General features: G+C 36.2%; 1 protein-coding gene across 2 annotated transcripts in view; it reads left to right on the top strand.

Moving 5' to 3' along the window:
- KLHL1 (kelch like family member 1) overlaps positions 1-13513 on the top strand; it is a 340886-nt gene that overhangs the window by 313097 nt on the left and 14276 nt on the right. For both annotated transcript variants that reach the window (XM_045839157.1, XM_045839156.1), the window contains one exon: positions 12076-12288. In XM_045839157.1, coding sequence (XP_045695113.1) covers positions 12076-12288 — 213 coding nt within the window. The remainder of the gene's footprint in view (positions 1-12075; positions 12289-13513) is intronic.

Raw genomic sequence — 13513 nt, 5'->3', positions numbered from 1 at the left:
GTGTGTCCGTTTTTCTGCATCACCTACTCTTCTGGATTTAAATAGTTTCTTTAGTTCCATAGTTATTAGACTTCCATTCAACTTAATTTCTGATAGTTCTGGGTGATCATTGGTCTGTAATTTAGTTGTAATTTTGATATGATTATGTGGGGAGGTGAGCTTTCTTTACCTACACCTCCTTCTTGACCTGAAGTGTCCTAAAATTTTCACTCTTTTAATTGAGCATTTTCCCAAAGTTTAATCCTATTCTATGAAATATTTTAAACTATGAAACATTTACTTCAATTAATATTTCTCCTTTAAAACAAAATAGTACAGCTTTCATTTGGGATATCTCTCCCCACACAGGTGTGATTTAATGGCCTCAGAATTCAGTGGTTTAATGACCGTCTACTAATGTCTTGTTGCTTTTTCTGTTTAACTCAGAGAGAAACATAAGCACTACATGGTGACATTTCACTTTAGACCCATGGCAAAAATTTGTTTCAACGTTACCCTCTGGCAGTTGTTTTTTTTCTCATCTCTACTGACATGTCTTTCCCCTCTTATATTATTCTCACATCTCACTAATGTGTCATTCTAACCTGACTGTTGCTTCTCTGAATATCATCTGAATAATTTTCCAATTAAAGCTAATAAAACCAGTGACCAAACCTCTTGAATTTAGATTACTTATGATACCATTTGTTGTGGAAGAACAAAAAATTAATTTATGGCTTGAAATTAATGCATGTATTCTGATAAATTTAGGAGCATGATTATATCAATTTCATAAAATATTTTGGTCAGACTTCCAATAAGACATATTAAACTAAGTAGCAGATATGCCATCTTGTGCCACCACAGCCACAGACTTACCTGATGAATAAAGAGCACACAACAAAACAGTGAACAGACATTGTAATGTGGAGATTGGCCATATAAAACCTCAGACTCCCTGAATATCTTCACTAGTGGTTCTCTCTGTGTTCCTTCTGTGCTTTCTGCTTTAGCTTGATTCTTTCAAACTATACTTTATACCTAAAAGTTCTTTCTTGTTCATTTATCTTTATCCCTGAGTTAGTTCATAAAGCAATCCTGATACTGTCTGAGCATATCCATAAAGAGCTTGAAATTTAATAAATGTGTTCTATTGCCCCTAGAGATTCTACAAAAAGACAAAAACAACTGAGTTAATTTCATGACTCCATTCAAAACAGATTCACTCATTCTTTCAAAATCTCATGTCAATAATATTCACGGAGGAGTTGTAATTTCTGCAAGGTGCAATTTCGGCTATTGCAGCTGGAAGTCTATGCACCTTGAAGAGTCCCATGAACAGGTGTCAATGTCTGTGGTTTTCTCTAGTACATCCTGCTATCGAGCACAGGAGCTAACCTGAGTCTTAAAGCCCATCACTTTTTTGGTGGTTTCCAAGATGCTGCTTCTATTTTTGTATTCAAACTTTGGCACTTTTCTCTTTTTTTTACTTTTTTTTAAGAATTTTTATTTATTTATTTATTTTCAGAGAGGGAAGGGAGAAAAAGAGAGAGAGAGAAACATCAATGTGCGGTTGCTGGGAGTCATGGCCTGCAACCCAGGCATGTACCCTGACTGGGAATCAAACCTGCGACACTTTGATTCGTAGCCCGTGCTCAATCCACTGAGCTACGCCAGCCAGGGCTGGCACTTTTTTCTTAAAGATGTAACTCCAGATTTTATATAAGCTTTTATTTGATTAGTAAGTAATTTATATTAAATTGATATTACCTTAGATTCACACATTTAAAAAAATGAAATGTCTATTTTGCTGAGTTTGGAACCACTAATAGGTTCAGGAGTTTTGTAATTTGCCTCCTGGAAAACAATGACTTTTAAGTTGGGACTTGATTGATTGAACAGATTTCCAGAAAGTGGGGAAATACTGTAATGAGAAGGAACAATTTGTGTGAAGTTGTTGAGTGTGAAATGCACATAAATGGAGGAAAAATTGAGTTTGGCTGAAATGTAATAACCAGGAGTGGCCCTAAGAGATTGGATATAAATAAGCAGGCCTCTGGTTTTACCACAACTTGGCTAAAGTAAAGATATTGCAAAGGTTAAAACAAGGCAGTGACATGGTTGCATTTCAATTTTATAAAAATCACTGGTTGAAGAATAATTTATAATTGTTCAAAGAAATCTCATCACAATAGTAGATTGCTAAAATGTGTTCTAGTGGTTCAAAGGGGATTATTTGATAAATCATGTCTCAGTACTAGAATGTGTAAGCAAAAACAGACAATTCATTTTGGTCTCCCGAATGAGCACAGCGAACACGGGACTCCACAGTCTGGGATGCCATGTCTTTTATGATTTAGAACTCTCCTGTCTTCTCCCATCTTCATGTTTTCCCTGGCCTTCCTGTCACCCTACGTCACAGACGTACTGAATCACTCCAATTCCCCGAACATGGTTTGATTGTTCCTATCTCTTTGCCTCTTCATATACCCACCACTGCTTTAATTTTCTTTCCACTGTTTTTTTCTTAATAACTTAGGTTCTCGCCTCAGGTTTTTGCCTGATCTTTGGGGACATTTGGCAACCTTCTACAGTGATAGCCTAAAACAACTCATGTTCTTTATGAGGATGACATTCCATGTGACAAAATCAGTACCAATACGATAGAGGTTATTAGACTTGAGAACAGTGTCAGGAAATATTAAATATATATTAATTTTTTCTTTTATGTAAATAAGATCATTTATAATATTTTCCATCATCTAAAGCAGGGGTGTCCAAACTTTTGGCATCTCTGGACCACACTGGAACAAGAAGCATTGTCTTGAGTCACACATTAAGTACATTGTGACATGTAATCACAATTAAATCTCATAATGTTTTAAGTAAATTTACGATTTTGTGTTGGACAGAATTCATAGTCATTTTGGGCCACCTACTGCCCACACACCATGAGTTGGACACCACTGATATAAAGCATAGTATAATCTGTACTTTTCTATGAACACTTTTAAAATTCACACATTTAAATTTAATCTTTCCATTCCTTGTGCTATTTGTCAAAATCTTATTTCACTGGAACTTAGGTACATTTTTTTAGTAAGTTCTATAATCACCCATTTTCTAGAACTGAAAACCAGTACTTTATTAATTTTATTTTTAAAATTACAAGCACATACTGGCCACCATGATATATTAAAGAAAATAATCAAATCTGACTTCAGAGAGCTTACATAATATTAAAGAGAAACAGAAAACAACAAGGAAGAAAATGCAGAATTTTAATAGTGGTAGAGTGTGAATTGGCAAGGAAAGATAGAGGGATTAAGAATAGAAGTGACCATTTCTACCAGGTTGAAGTTGTTGAAATCTACCAAGATTTGGATGTTATTAATTGACCCAAACTAATTTGCATATTTAAAATTCAGATATTCCTGTAGGAGACATGGACACATTCTAATAAATAAAAGTATGTTCTATAAAACTTCAACTCACAATCTTGCATACTAGCCATACTTTAATGTGAACAAGTCTCAGACTGAGTTTACCCCATGTACCAACATTTCTTAGTAATAAGGAACAAAAGCAGTCATACAACCTGCTGTAAGCTCACTCACAACCCACTCACTGTACTGTAAGGCTCTTTTATAAGGACCTCTCATGAAAAAGGTCACTGGAAGGCAGGCGATGGAGTATTCTGATAGCAGGATCTTTTGACAAGTCTTCTTTTGGGATCAAATTAAAGAGTTCCCCACTGACTGGGACACAAAGGATCAAACAGGGTTATGGATCCAGGGAGTTGCTTCAAAGATTTTCTACAGTGGGAGTTGTAAAATTGTTACATCTTATTATTCAAAGGAGAGGATACCTGAACATATCTCTGGGTAAGCCATATTATGAATCAAAATCATAATCAGTATCACATGCTAATCAGCAAAACCTTAAAACATTTAGATAGGGATACTGGAAGCACTTTCATAGCCATCCATGGAATATGCACTATTGTTAAAGTATGGCAAATATGAGATAATTTTGCCTAGGATACAGACTGTAAATAACATTAAATTTCCTGCAGAGAACAAAGTAGGATCAGGAAACACTTTCTAGTAGAGACACAGTTGAATTAATTGAGAGATGAAGGAGCAGTAACCTAGCCTTTGCAGTGAAATGACACCTAAGGTAGAATGCACAATGGCACAAGAATGGAAAAGATGTATTGCCGTGTCAGAAACTTCAAAATGTCTCCTAATATTCATGCATGCATTTCACATGACAATATAAACTCCAATTGTTAGGTAGACCCATGGTCACTTAAAATAAGAACATTTTTCAGCACCTTACCACTTAGGCATTGCCATGTGACTAAGTTTTAGCCAGTGAAACATAAGAAGTGAGTTGTGATACTTAGAAGATGAAATGTTAAAAGCAGAGGATGTGCTCCACCTTCCACTTTCCTTTCATCCTGCTATTTGAGCTTTGGCTGTGAGAGCAAGGGCTACCTTAGGGCACTGGGACAAGGGGGTTTGGAGACAATTCTACTTTGTGGTTTTAGCATTACTGCACATTTTCCACACTAGAAGTATTGGCAACCTTTTTACAACTATCTTGTTAAGAATATTTGTAAATCAAACAGCTTTGGAAGGCAGAAACACTGTCTTTGGGGTGCAGAACAGATTTGTTACTTGACTGGTATAATAATGTCTCCCTTCAGAGCAAATGTTTGGTAGGTTGTTGATACCCTCTTTTAAAGAATAAGCATTTCCTAAACCCAATGACCCTCAAAGGTGAGAAAAACCTACTGAATGTGCAGCATTTACCTGAGTCTCTCTATATCACTCTGGTGGGACTTGGTGGGCAGGCAAGAAGAAGCAATATGAACATAAAGCTAATACTGCCTATTGTACTGTGAGTAATAAAGTAATTTTTCTCTGACCCAGAGCTCTGGTGTCTTCTTGCAGCATCTATGAACTGTGATAAGCTAATTTTTTAGCTTCCAAGCAGGGTTAAATTTCAGACTCCTCAAGTTCATGACAAAGGGTCATACTTTACATATGATATAGTTAAAAGTGGGAAACAGCCTGGGTCTCAATGCCTTCAAAGCCACTTTACACACATTAGAACCCATATCCTAAATAATACAATATTTATTTCTTGCAACTGCTATTTTGTACTTATCAGAATAGTAAATATGTGACACTCACTTAGATGGGCACATGGCAACTAGATTTAAAAACACTGAGACCTGGTTGCTAAACTTGAAGTAAAACTCACCTACATGCTGAATAAACGCATGTTAGGGAAAGTAGTAGGGAAGACAGATTCCTGACATTCGCAACAACATTCTAGAAGAGTTTACTTAAGTCAGGAATACTTCTGATCTCCTGCCAGTGTTTAGCTTGCAAGGGAATACTGGAGAATATGTGCAACAACTGAGCTATGACCTTGATGATTCTAAGAACAATTGGCTGTTTTTGGTCCTTTTCTCATTGCCTCGGAATGAGATTCCAACTCGATCACGAGACACAGCCCTCTTTATTGTTCATCTAATTTTTTCATTCTACTGGCTGCATCTCTCCTTTCCCCTCCTGTGCCACTGACTCTTCCATCAATATGACGTACCTGCCACTCTTTATTTATCACCTGCTCTGACCTTTCAGGCCCCTTGTCTTTACTCATAACGCTTTCCCTGTATGTAATGCTTTCCCTTACTTCTTCACCTTTCAAATTTCTACTCATCTTTCAACATTAAGTTGAAATGTCACATTTCCTTTCTCACTGTGAAACTGTCAGCTGTCACTTCCTGTGTTGTCAGGGCACAGACTCCTCTGCTCTTCAGACTCTCAACATCTAATCTGTAATTGTAGGCAAACAAAGCAAGGGAATCAATCTAAACTATAATTAAATAGATTGTGAGGGGAGATCAGAGAAGGTAACCTTTGGTAATTGCCCATGAAGTTTTGGAAATTGTCCTCCAGCATTTATTCTAACTGCTTAAATATATTGTTTATATCCCTTGATTACTTTATAACTTCATAGCAATTATAGTATTAGTTATTATTATTGATGTGATTTATTTTTACATTCTAATTCTTAGTCATTTAGCAAATTTATATTTCAAAATAAGTGGATTATAGATAATGGGTAATAAATGCATATTTGTAAAGTACACAAATTTCAAAATCTTTTTTAAGTATTGAAATATGTTTATTCATTTCAACAATGGATCCATAAAGCAGTTCTAAAGAACACTAGTGTATCTTTCTCATAAATTACAATTTTCTCATTTCTTTTGCACAGCTTGTTCCTGAGGGAAAATTTAGTATATTTATTCTTTTCAACTAATTTCCCCTAATATTAAGCATTAATTTATATTGTTTATTAAAATTACAATAATTTTAACACTATCTGCAGATTATCTAATACTATGAAGGGCATTAAAAGGGATGTGTATCAAATAATAGAAACCACAGATAAGCTAGCTTAGGTTTAGTAAGTAATTTATGAAATAACAACTATGATACATATATCAAACACCTATTTTACAAAAGGAATTGTCATATGTTAGGTCACTGCTATTAAGACATTATATGAATTTCTCCCTGGTATAATCACTGTTATTATATTTTATTAGCAAGGGTTCACAAAGAATAGAGACTCAATGAATAGTGGTTTATAATATATGTAATTATGTTAAAGAATCGATGAGGGAATGTGAATTTTACAGGAACATTTAATTTCCAAATAATTGATTCTAATAGGCTTGATATTTGACTTCTGTAATGTAGGCAATATGTTTTATTATTATTAAATTTTATAGACATTCAACTATAACTATATATTTATATAAGTTAGCATTTTTAATAATTTCAGAAAAAGAAAATGTATGATATATTATTGCATAAAAATAATGTACTATCAGCAACCCTGAATTCAGATAAAACAATACTATATTTTTTTAAATAAGATTTATTGATTTATTTATTTTTAGAGAGGGAAGGGAGGAAGAAAGAGAGATACATCAATGTACAGTTGCTGGGGGTTATGGCCTGCAACACAGGCATGTGCCCTGACTGGGAATTGCACCTGCGATGCTTTGGTTTGCAGCCTGTGCTCAATCCACTGAGCTACACCAGCCAGGGCACAATATTATAATTTATCATAGTAATATATATAAATTTATAGAGCAGCTTAAAGTCAATAATTTCTTTAAAATAATAGACCAAAGAAGGGGATAGTTTTCTTACACATAAACTATGTACTTCATATGAACATACCCAATAAGCAAAATTCCTCCAAAAAATTAGTTAAATTTTAATAACGCATCAAGATTATAGCATACTTCTTTTGAGTTAGATCTTCAGTTTAAATAAAACAAATAAATGAAGTTCAAATTTCATACAGTATTTAGGAAGATAAAGACTCCTGAGTGCCTTTGCAAGGAGAATTGTACAAAACTTGTCTTCAACTGCTCCTATTGGTTAATACCAATACGTTGCAAGACTGAGAGCTGACAAACAACTTGTGAGTAACCAAGCAAACAGGGATATCCGTAAGCCTCACACTTGGGCAATCAGAAACACTTCATCATGACAAGCACAAAGAGGAATATAAACAGCTTTTTAAAAAGCCTCCAGGCTTTGAATCAGTTTAACTATCATATTTTAGTTATTAAAGGATACTAGAATGCAAACATAAATAAAACCTGAATTACTTGATATGCTAAGCAATAATGTCCTCTTGTGTATTCATGTATAAATGGAAAAGTATAGAATTAAGTCTTTTTATCATTATATTAAGCATAATGTCCACTAGTAAGGCAAACATTTCATATCTAACCTTATTAAAACACAAGTCATATCACCCTTCTGCTCAAAAAATGTCTATGGCTTCCTGTTTCACTCGGAGTGAATGTCTGCAAATACCTGTATGAGGTTCACCCTGCACCCCGCCTCTCACCTTGTCTGCCATACCACCCTCAATGTGCGTTCCAGCCACTCCAGCTCCCATGCCACTCCTGGAACTTTGTGCTGACCTACTCCATCTCCCTTACATCTTTTCCCACAGATATTTCTGAATTCACCTCTAACCACTAACATCTTCAAAAAACATCATCTTCTCAGCGAGACATACATTTTCTAGTCATACATTTAAAATTGTTATAACAATGCCTCCCCCTTACCAGTTGCACTCCTGCCCACAATTCCCTGTTCTGTATCTGCAGCACTTAGCACTTTATTAAGAAGTATATATACTTATGTATGGTGTAAGCTGGTGGTCGACTTTCATATTTTTGCATGTAGCTGTCCAGATCTCCCAATAGCATTTGTTGAAGAGGCTATTATTTATTACTCCGTTTTATGCTTCTGCCCCCTTTTTTGAATATTAATTGACCATAGAGACTTGGGTTTATTTCTGGGGGGGGGGGACTATGTTACATTTACACAATGGAATACTACACAGTAGAATGAAAGAAGGAGCTCCTACCCTTCGTGGCTGCATAGATGAATATGGAGAGCACAATGCTAAGTGAAATAAGCCAGGTGGCGAAAGGCAAATACCATATGATCTCACCTATAGGTGGGACCTAATCAACAAAGCATATAAGCAAGCAAAATATAACTAGAGGTATTGAAATAAAGAACAAACTGATAGTAACCAGAGTGGAGGGAATAACTAGGAGTAAAGAGGCAAGGGTCATCAAGGAACTTCTATAAAGGACCCATGGACAAAGCCACAAGTGGGAGGAGGATTGAGGGTAGGGGTGAGAATGAGTGGGGAGGAGGGAAGTGGTGAGGGGGAAATGGAGACAACTGTACTTGAAAAATTTAAAAAAATAATAAATAAATAAATTAAAAAGTAGTGTATATGTTTATTTTGTATATCATGTCTATCCCTTGCTCCAGAAGAATTAAGTGCAGATTTTTTCCTATTTTGTTCATGGATATGTCTGCAAAACTTTATAAAAGGCTTAAACATAAATCACAACACCATATATGTCCTAGAAGAAAAATAGGCAGGAAAAATTCAAATATCCCATGCAGCAATATTTTCATTCGTACATCCTCTAGGGCAAGGGACATAAAGGAAAGAATAAACAAATGGGACTACATCAAATTAAAAAGCCTCTGCACAACTAAAGAAAATGTCATCAAAATGGAAAGGGAACTAACCATATGGGAAAACATATTTGCCAATGATGTCTCAGACAAGGGTTTGATTTCCAAATATACATAAATAACTCACATTACTCAAGCCAAGAAAATAAACAATCCAATTAAAAAATGGGCAAAGAACCTGAATAGACACTTCTCCAAGGAGGACATAAAGAAGGCCCAGAGACATATGAAAAAATGCTCAACATCACTAGCCATCAGAGAGATGCAAATTAAAACCACAATGAGATAATGCATCACACCATTCAGAATGGTCATCATTAATACATCAACAAACAATAAATGCTGGCAAGGTTGTGGAGAAAAGTGGACCCTAGTGCACTGTTGGTTGGAATGCAGACTGCTGCAACCACTGTGGGAAGCAGTATGGAATTTCCTCATAAATTAAAAATGGAGCCCTGGTTGGTATAGTTTCATGGATTGAGCATAGGCTGTGAACCAAAGGGTCACCAGTTCAATTCCCAGCCAGGGCACATGCTTGGGTTGTGGGCCAGATCCCCCGCTTCCAGGGGGTGCATGAGAGGCAACCACACATTGATGTTTCTGTCACTCTCTCTGTTCCCCTCTAAAAATAAATAAATAAAATCATTTAAAAAATTAAAAATGGAACTGCCTTTTGATCCAGCAATGCCACTATTGGGATTGTACCCTTTGAATCCTGGAACACTAATCCAAAAGAAACTATGCGCCCAGTGTTCATAGCAACATTATGTACAATAACCAAGTGCTGGAAACAGCCTAAGTGCCTATCAGTAAGTGAGTGAATCAAAAAAATGTGGTATATTTACATAATGGATTACTATGCAGCAGAAGGAAAGAAGGAACTCCTACCCTTCACAACTGCATGGATTGAACTGGAGAGCATTATGCTAAGTGAAATAAGCCAAGCAGCAAAAGATAAATACTGTTGTGCGTGGGTCACCGGCCAGCAGTGACCACGGAACGCTGTGGATGGCTCCACGATAAACACACGAGAAAAAACACACATGCACAGAGACAGACTAGTTTCTGTGGGGAAGTAGGGACGAAATGGCAACCCCCCCTAGTGGGGAGCGCGCCGATTTACAGTCCATACCTGCTTTTATTGGGCTCATTCTGCATAATAATTCAGGTAAAGTACAGTACTCATTGGGGGAAGTAAGGAACCATAGAAAACAAAGAACTCTGCCAGTCTATTGAGTCGGGGGTCAAAGAGCTGTAAGACTGAGGAACAAACTAACTTCCTCCTAAGACCCTTCTCATTCAACTGAGAGCATTCTAAACAAAGAAGGTTTCACAGTAATTTACATGTTCTTTCTTAGGCCTGATCACCCTGGGGAATCCGCACTTCTCAGTACCGAGCTGCACCACCCTGTCATTGTTTCAGGCTTAGGTGGAGCAAGGGAACTAAGGCAACTGGGAGACAAGGAGGTTTTTTCTCAGACGCTGAGAACTCAGGCTATGTCAAAGCCGAGGAGCGAGGGTCCATCACCCCCTTTTGCTGCAGCCCCCCAAGTCCTTCTTTTGGGGGGCCTCCCAAAGTGATCGTGCCTGTCTTAGGTCGTTCCCACCGTGGGGAATCTTACCCCTCTTTGGCTAACCGACCAAACTTTGGGGGGTTCAGTTATAAATAAAGCAGCAGAAGCAGCATTCCTGCCAGGAAGATAAGCTTTTGTCTCCTTGCTGGCTTACGGTTCCAAGGGTGTTCCCTTAGCCTTAGCCTAGGCGGGGGTTTCAGCTTCTGATACCAGTCAGGGCGGTTCCCAACAAAATACCATATTGTCTGACCTATAAGTGGAACTTAATGAATGAAACAAACAAACAAGCAAAATAGAACCAGAGGCATGGAAACAAGGAACAGACTGAGGCACCAGAAGGGAGTGGGGAAAGGGATAAGGGGGGAAAGAAAGGGAAGAGTCTAGTTAAAAAGCAAGTATAAATGACCCATGGACATGCACAACAAGGCGGGGATGGACTGTGGGAGGGGGAAGGTGGGGTATGGGAGAACAATGGGGAAAAACTGGGACAGCTATAATTGAACAACAATAAAAAAAAACCCTTCAGATAATGTGCTACAAAGTAGGTATTCAAGAATACGTTTTGAATGAATGACTAGATAAATGCAACTGTACCTCAGTGTGGTGAAATTTTCATGGCTATGATCAAACAGACAAATCTATTTTATTAGAAATAGAGTATTTCCAATGATTTAAGTAACGTTAAGGCTTTAGTACTTATTTTCCTGGCATACTTTTGTAGCTTACTTTTCATTAGGAATGTAGCATTCTTTTCATTAGGAAAATGAGTGTACTGGTAAGTTTCAGCAATATTCAATCAGACTAACATCTCTGCACCCTCTTTTCTTGTAAAGTCTTGTTTATCTATGTGACACATTTGTTACAGTGTAAGCGCTGATTAAGGAAGTTGATCTATGACAATATTTATTTAGATATTTCATTTATTCAGCATCCTAAACTGTGGGGACAGAATGAATACAAGAAGTGGGCATGATTTATTTGCTAGTGCAAATTAACTGCTGATCAAATAAGATCATCAGTTTTCTTTTGATTGTGGCCATTTTAAAAAAAAATTAGAAGTACATGTCTCTTATTTTATATTTTAAGTAGATTTCTCAATATTTTAAAAATTAATGTTAACATAGTTAATTATGTCATAAGCAGTTTAAAGCTAAGTAACATTCTAGAAATAATGTAGGAAATTGTAGTTGTTTTAATTTTATCTGGTGTACTGCATATTAGAATGATATGAACTCTCGGCATGCACAGTTACTTAGTACCTTTAACAAAAATTTCCATGTGAGGTAATGTACTTCAAATATATTTGAAGCTCACACTGCAATTAAAATTTATTTTTAAAGGACTTTTCTACATTTTGTCATCCATACTATATGATTAAATCATGTTTTTCCAATTTTGTTTTTTAGGTTGTATTCGGTTGGAGGTCGTGATGGAAGTTCATGTTTGAGTTCAATGGAGTATTATGATCCTCATACAAATAAGTGGAACATGTGTGCTCCAATGTGTAAGAGAAGAGGTGGTGTTGGAGTAGCCACATGTGATGGTTTTCTTTATGCAGTAGGAGGTCATGATGCTCCTGCCTCAAATCACTGTTCCCGGTTACTAGATTATGTGGAACGGTAAGACCTCAAGGGCACTGCTACAGTGATAGATACAGTGCAAATTACACTGATGCCTAATTGTAAAGATTATAATTTAGAAAAGGTAAATTCAACTCCTACAGCTGCTCCTCTCTCATGCTCTTTCTCTCTCTCTCACACATACACTTTCCTTATTTTGTTTTCCCTTCCTTTCCTTCTTTTCCTTTCTTCTGTTTCTTCAACTAATAAATATATATAAAGCTCTTCATGTTTTCACAGAATCCTAAAGCGATCTTTAAATTTCTTTTGAATATGTTTTTAAAAATTGGTTATGATACAATTGTAAGTAATTTATTAAATTAATGGATGTTAATTCTTTTTTTGTAATGACTTTATTTGTGTTACTTCATGCTGTCATGCTTGTGCTATTACTCCCTTCAAACTCTCAAAGATGAATATGGACTTATTTGTTTTATGCCATACATTTCTTAATGAAAGACAGATTATTAGAACTGCATAATTTATAATTATGTTGTGTGGGGAAAATATGAGTCTTCTTGTAACTCTTCTTAAATGGCCAGATGCATAGAAACTAAAGTGGGAATGTACCATGGCTTCAGTTTGGTTCAACAACCCCAACATTTTCTGGCATAGTTATACCTAAGTTCTCTTTCATGACTGTGCATCACTTAGAACTATTGTATCGTGTGCAGTAAGAATTTGAGAGTTAGAAAAGCTCATGATGATATCTCCTATTGGGTAAGGATGCATGATGATATATGGGGAAGTGAGAAGAGGGAATATTGAGGTTAATTTTTTAATGAACTGAGATAAATATTTCTTTGTAACAAGTAACTTCAAAACTCAGTGACTTAGTACCATGATGCCTTTTTTCCTTTTTATTGAATTTATTAGGGTGACACTAATTAACAAAAATTATAGAGGTTTCTGATACACAATTCCACAACATATCATCTGTACATTATATCGTGTGTTCACTATCCAAGTCAAGTCTGTACCCTTCACCATTTACCCTCCTATACCCTTCTCCATGTCCATGACAATTCCATGATATCACTACCAGGAAACCCAGGATGACAGATAAGCTTCAATATGAGCACTACTGTTCTCCATGAAGAAAGTGGAAAAAAAGCTGGAATAGTACATTGTTCTCTAGTTCTTAAAAATCCATCTGCAAGTAATTTAATTCTCTTTCATTCAGACTTTGATATGATATACAGGCACATGGCCACAGAAAGCATTA

Source organism: Phyllostomus hastatus, unplaced genomic scaffold, assembly GCF_019186645.2.
Source record: "Phyllostomus hastatus isolate PE091 unplaced genomic scaffold, TTU_PhHast_1.1 phas_contig_29, whole genome shotgun sequence".
Lineage (NCBI taxonomy): Eukaryota > Metazoa > Chordata > Mammalia > Chiroptera > Phyllostomidae > Phyllostomus > Phyllostomus hastatus.
The sequence above is the reverse complement of the archived record's forward strand: the minus strand, read 5'-3'. Positions and strand labels throughout refer to the sequence as shown.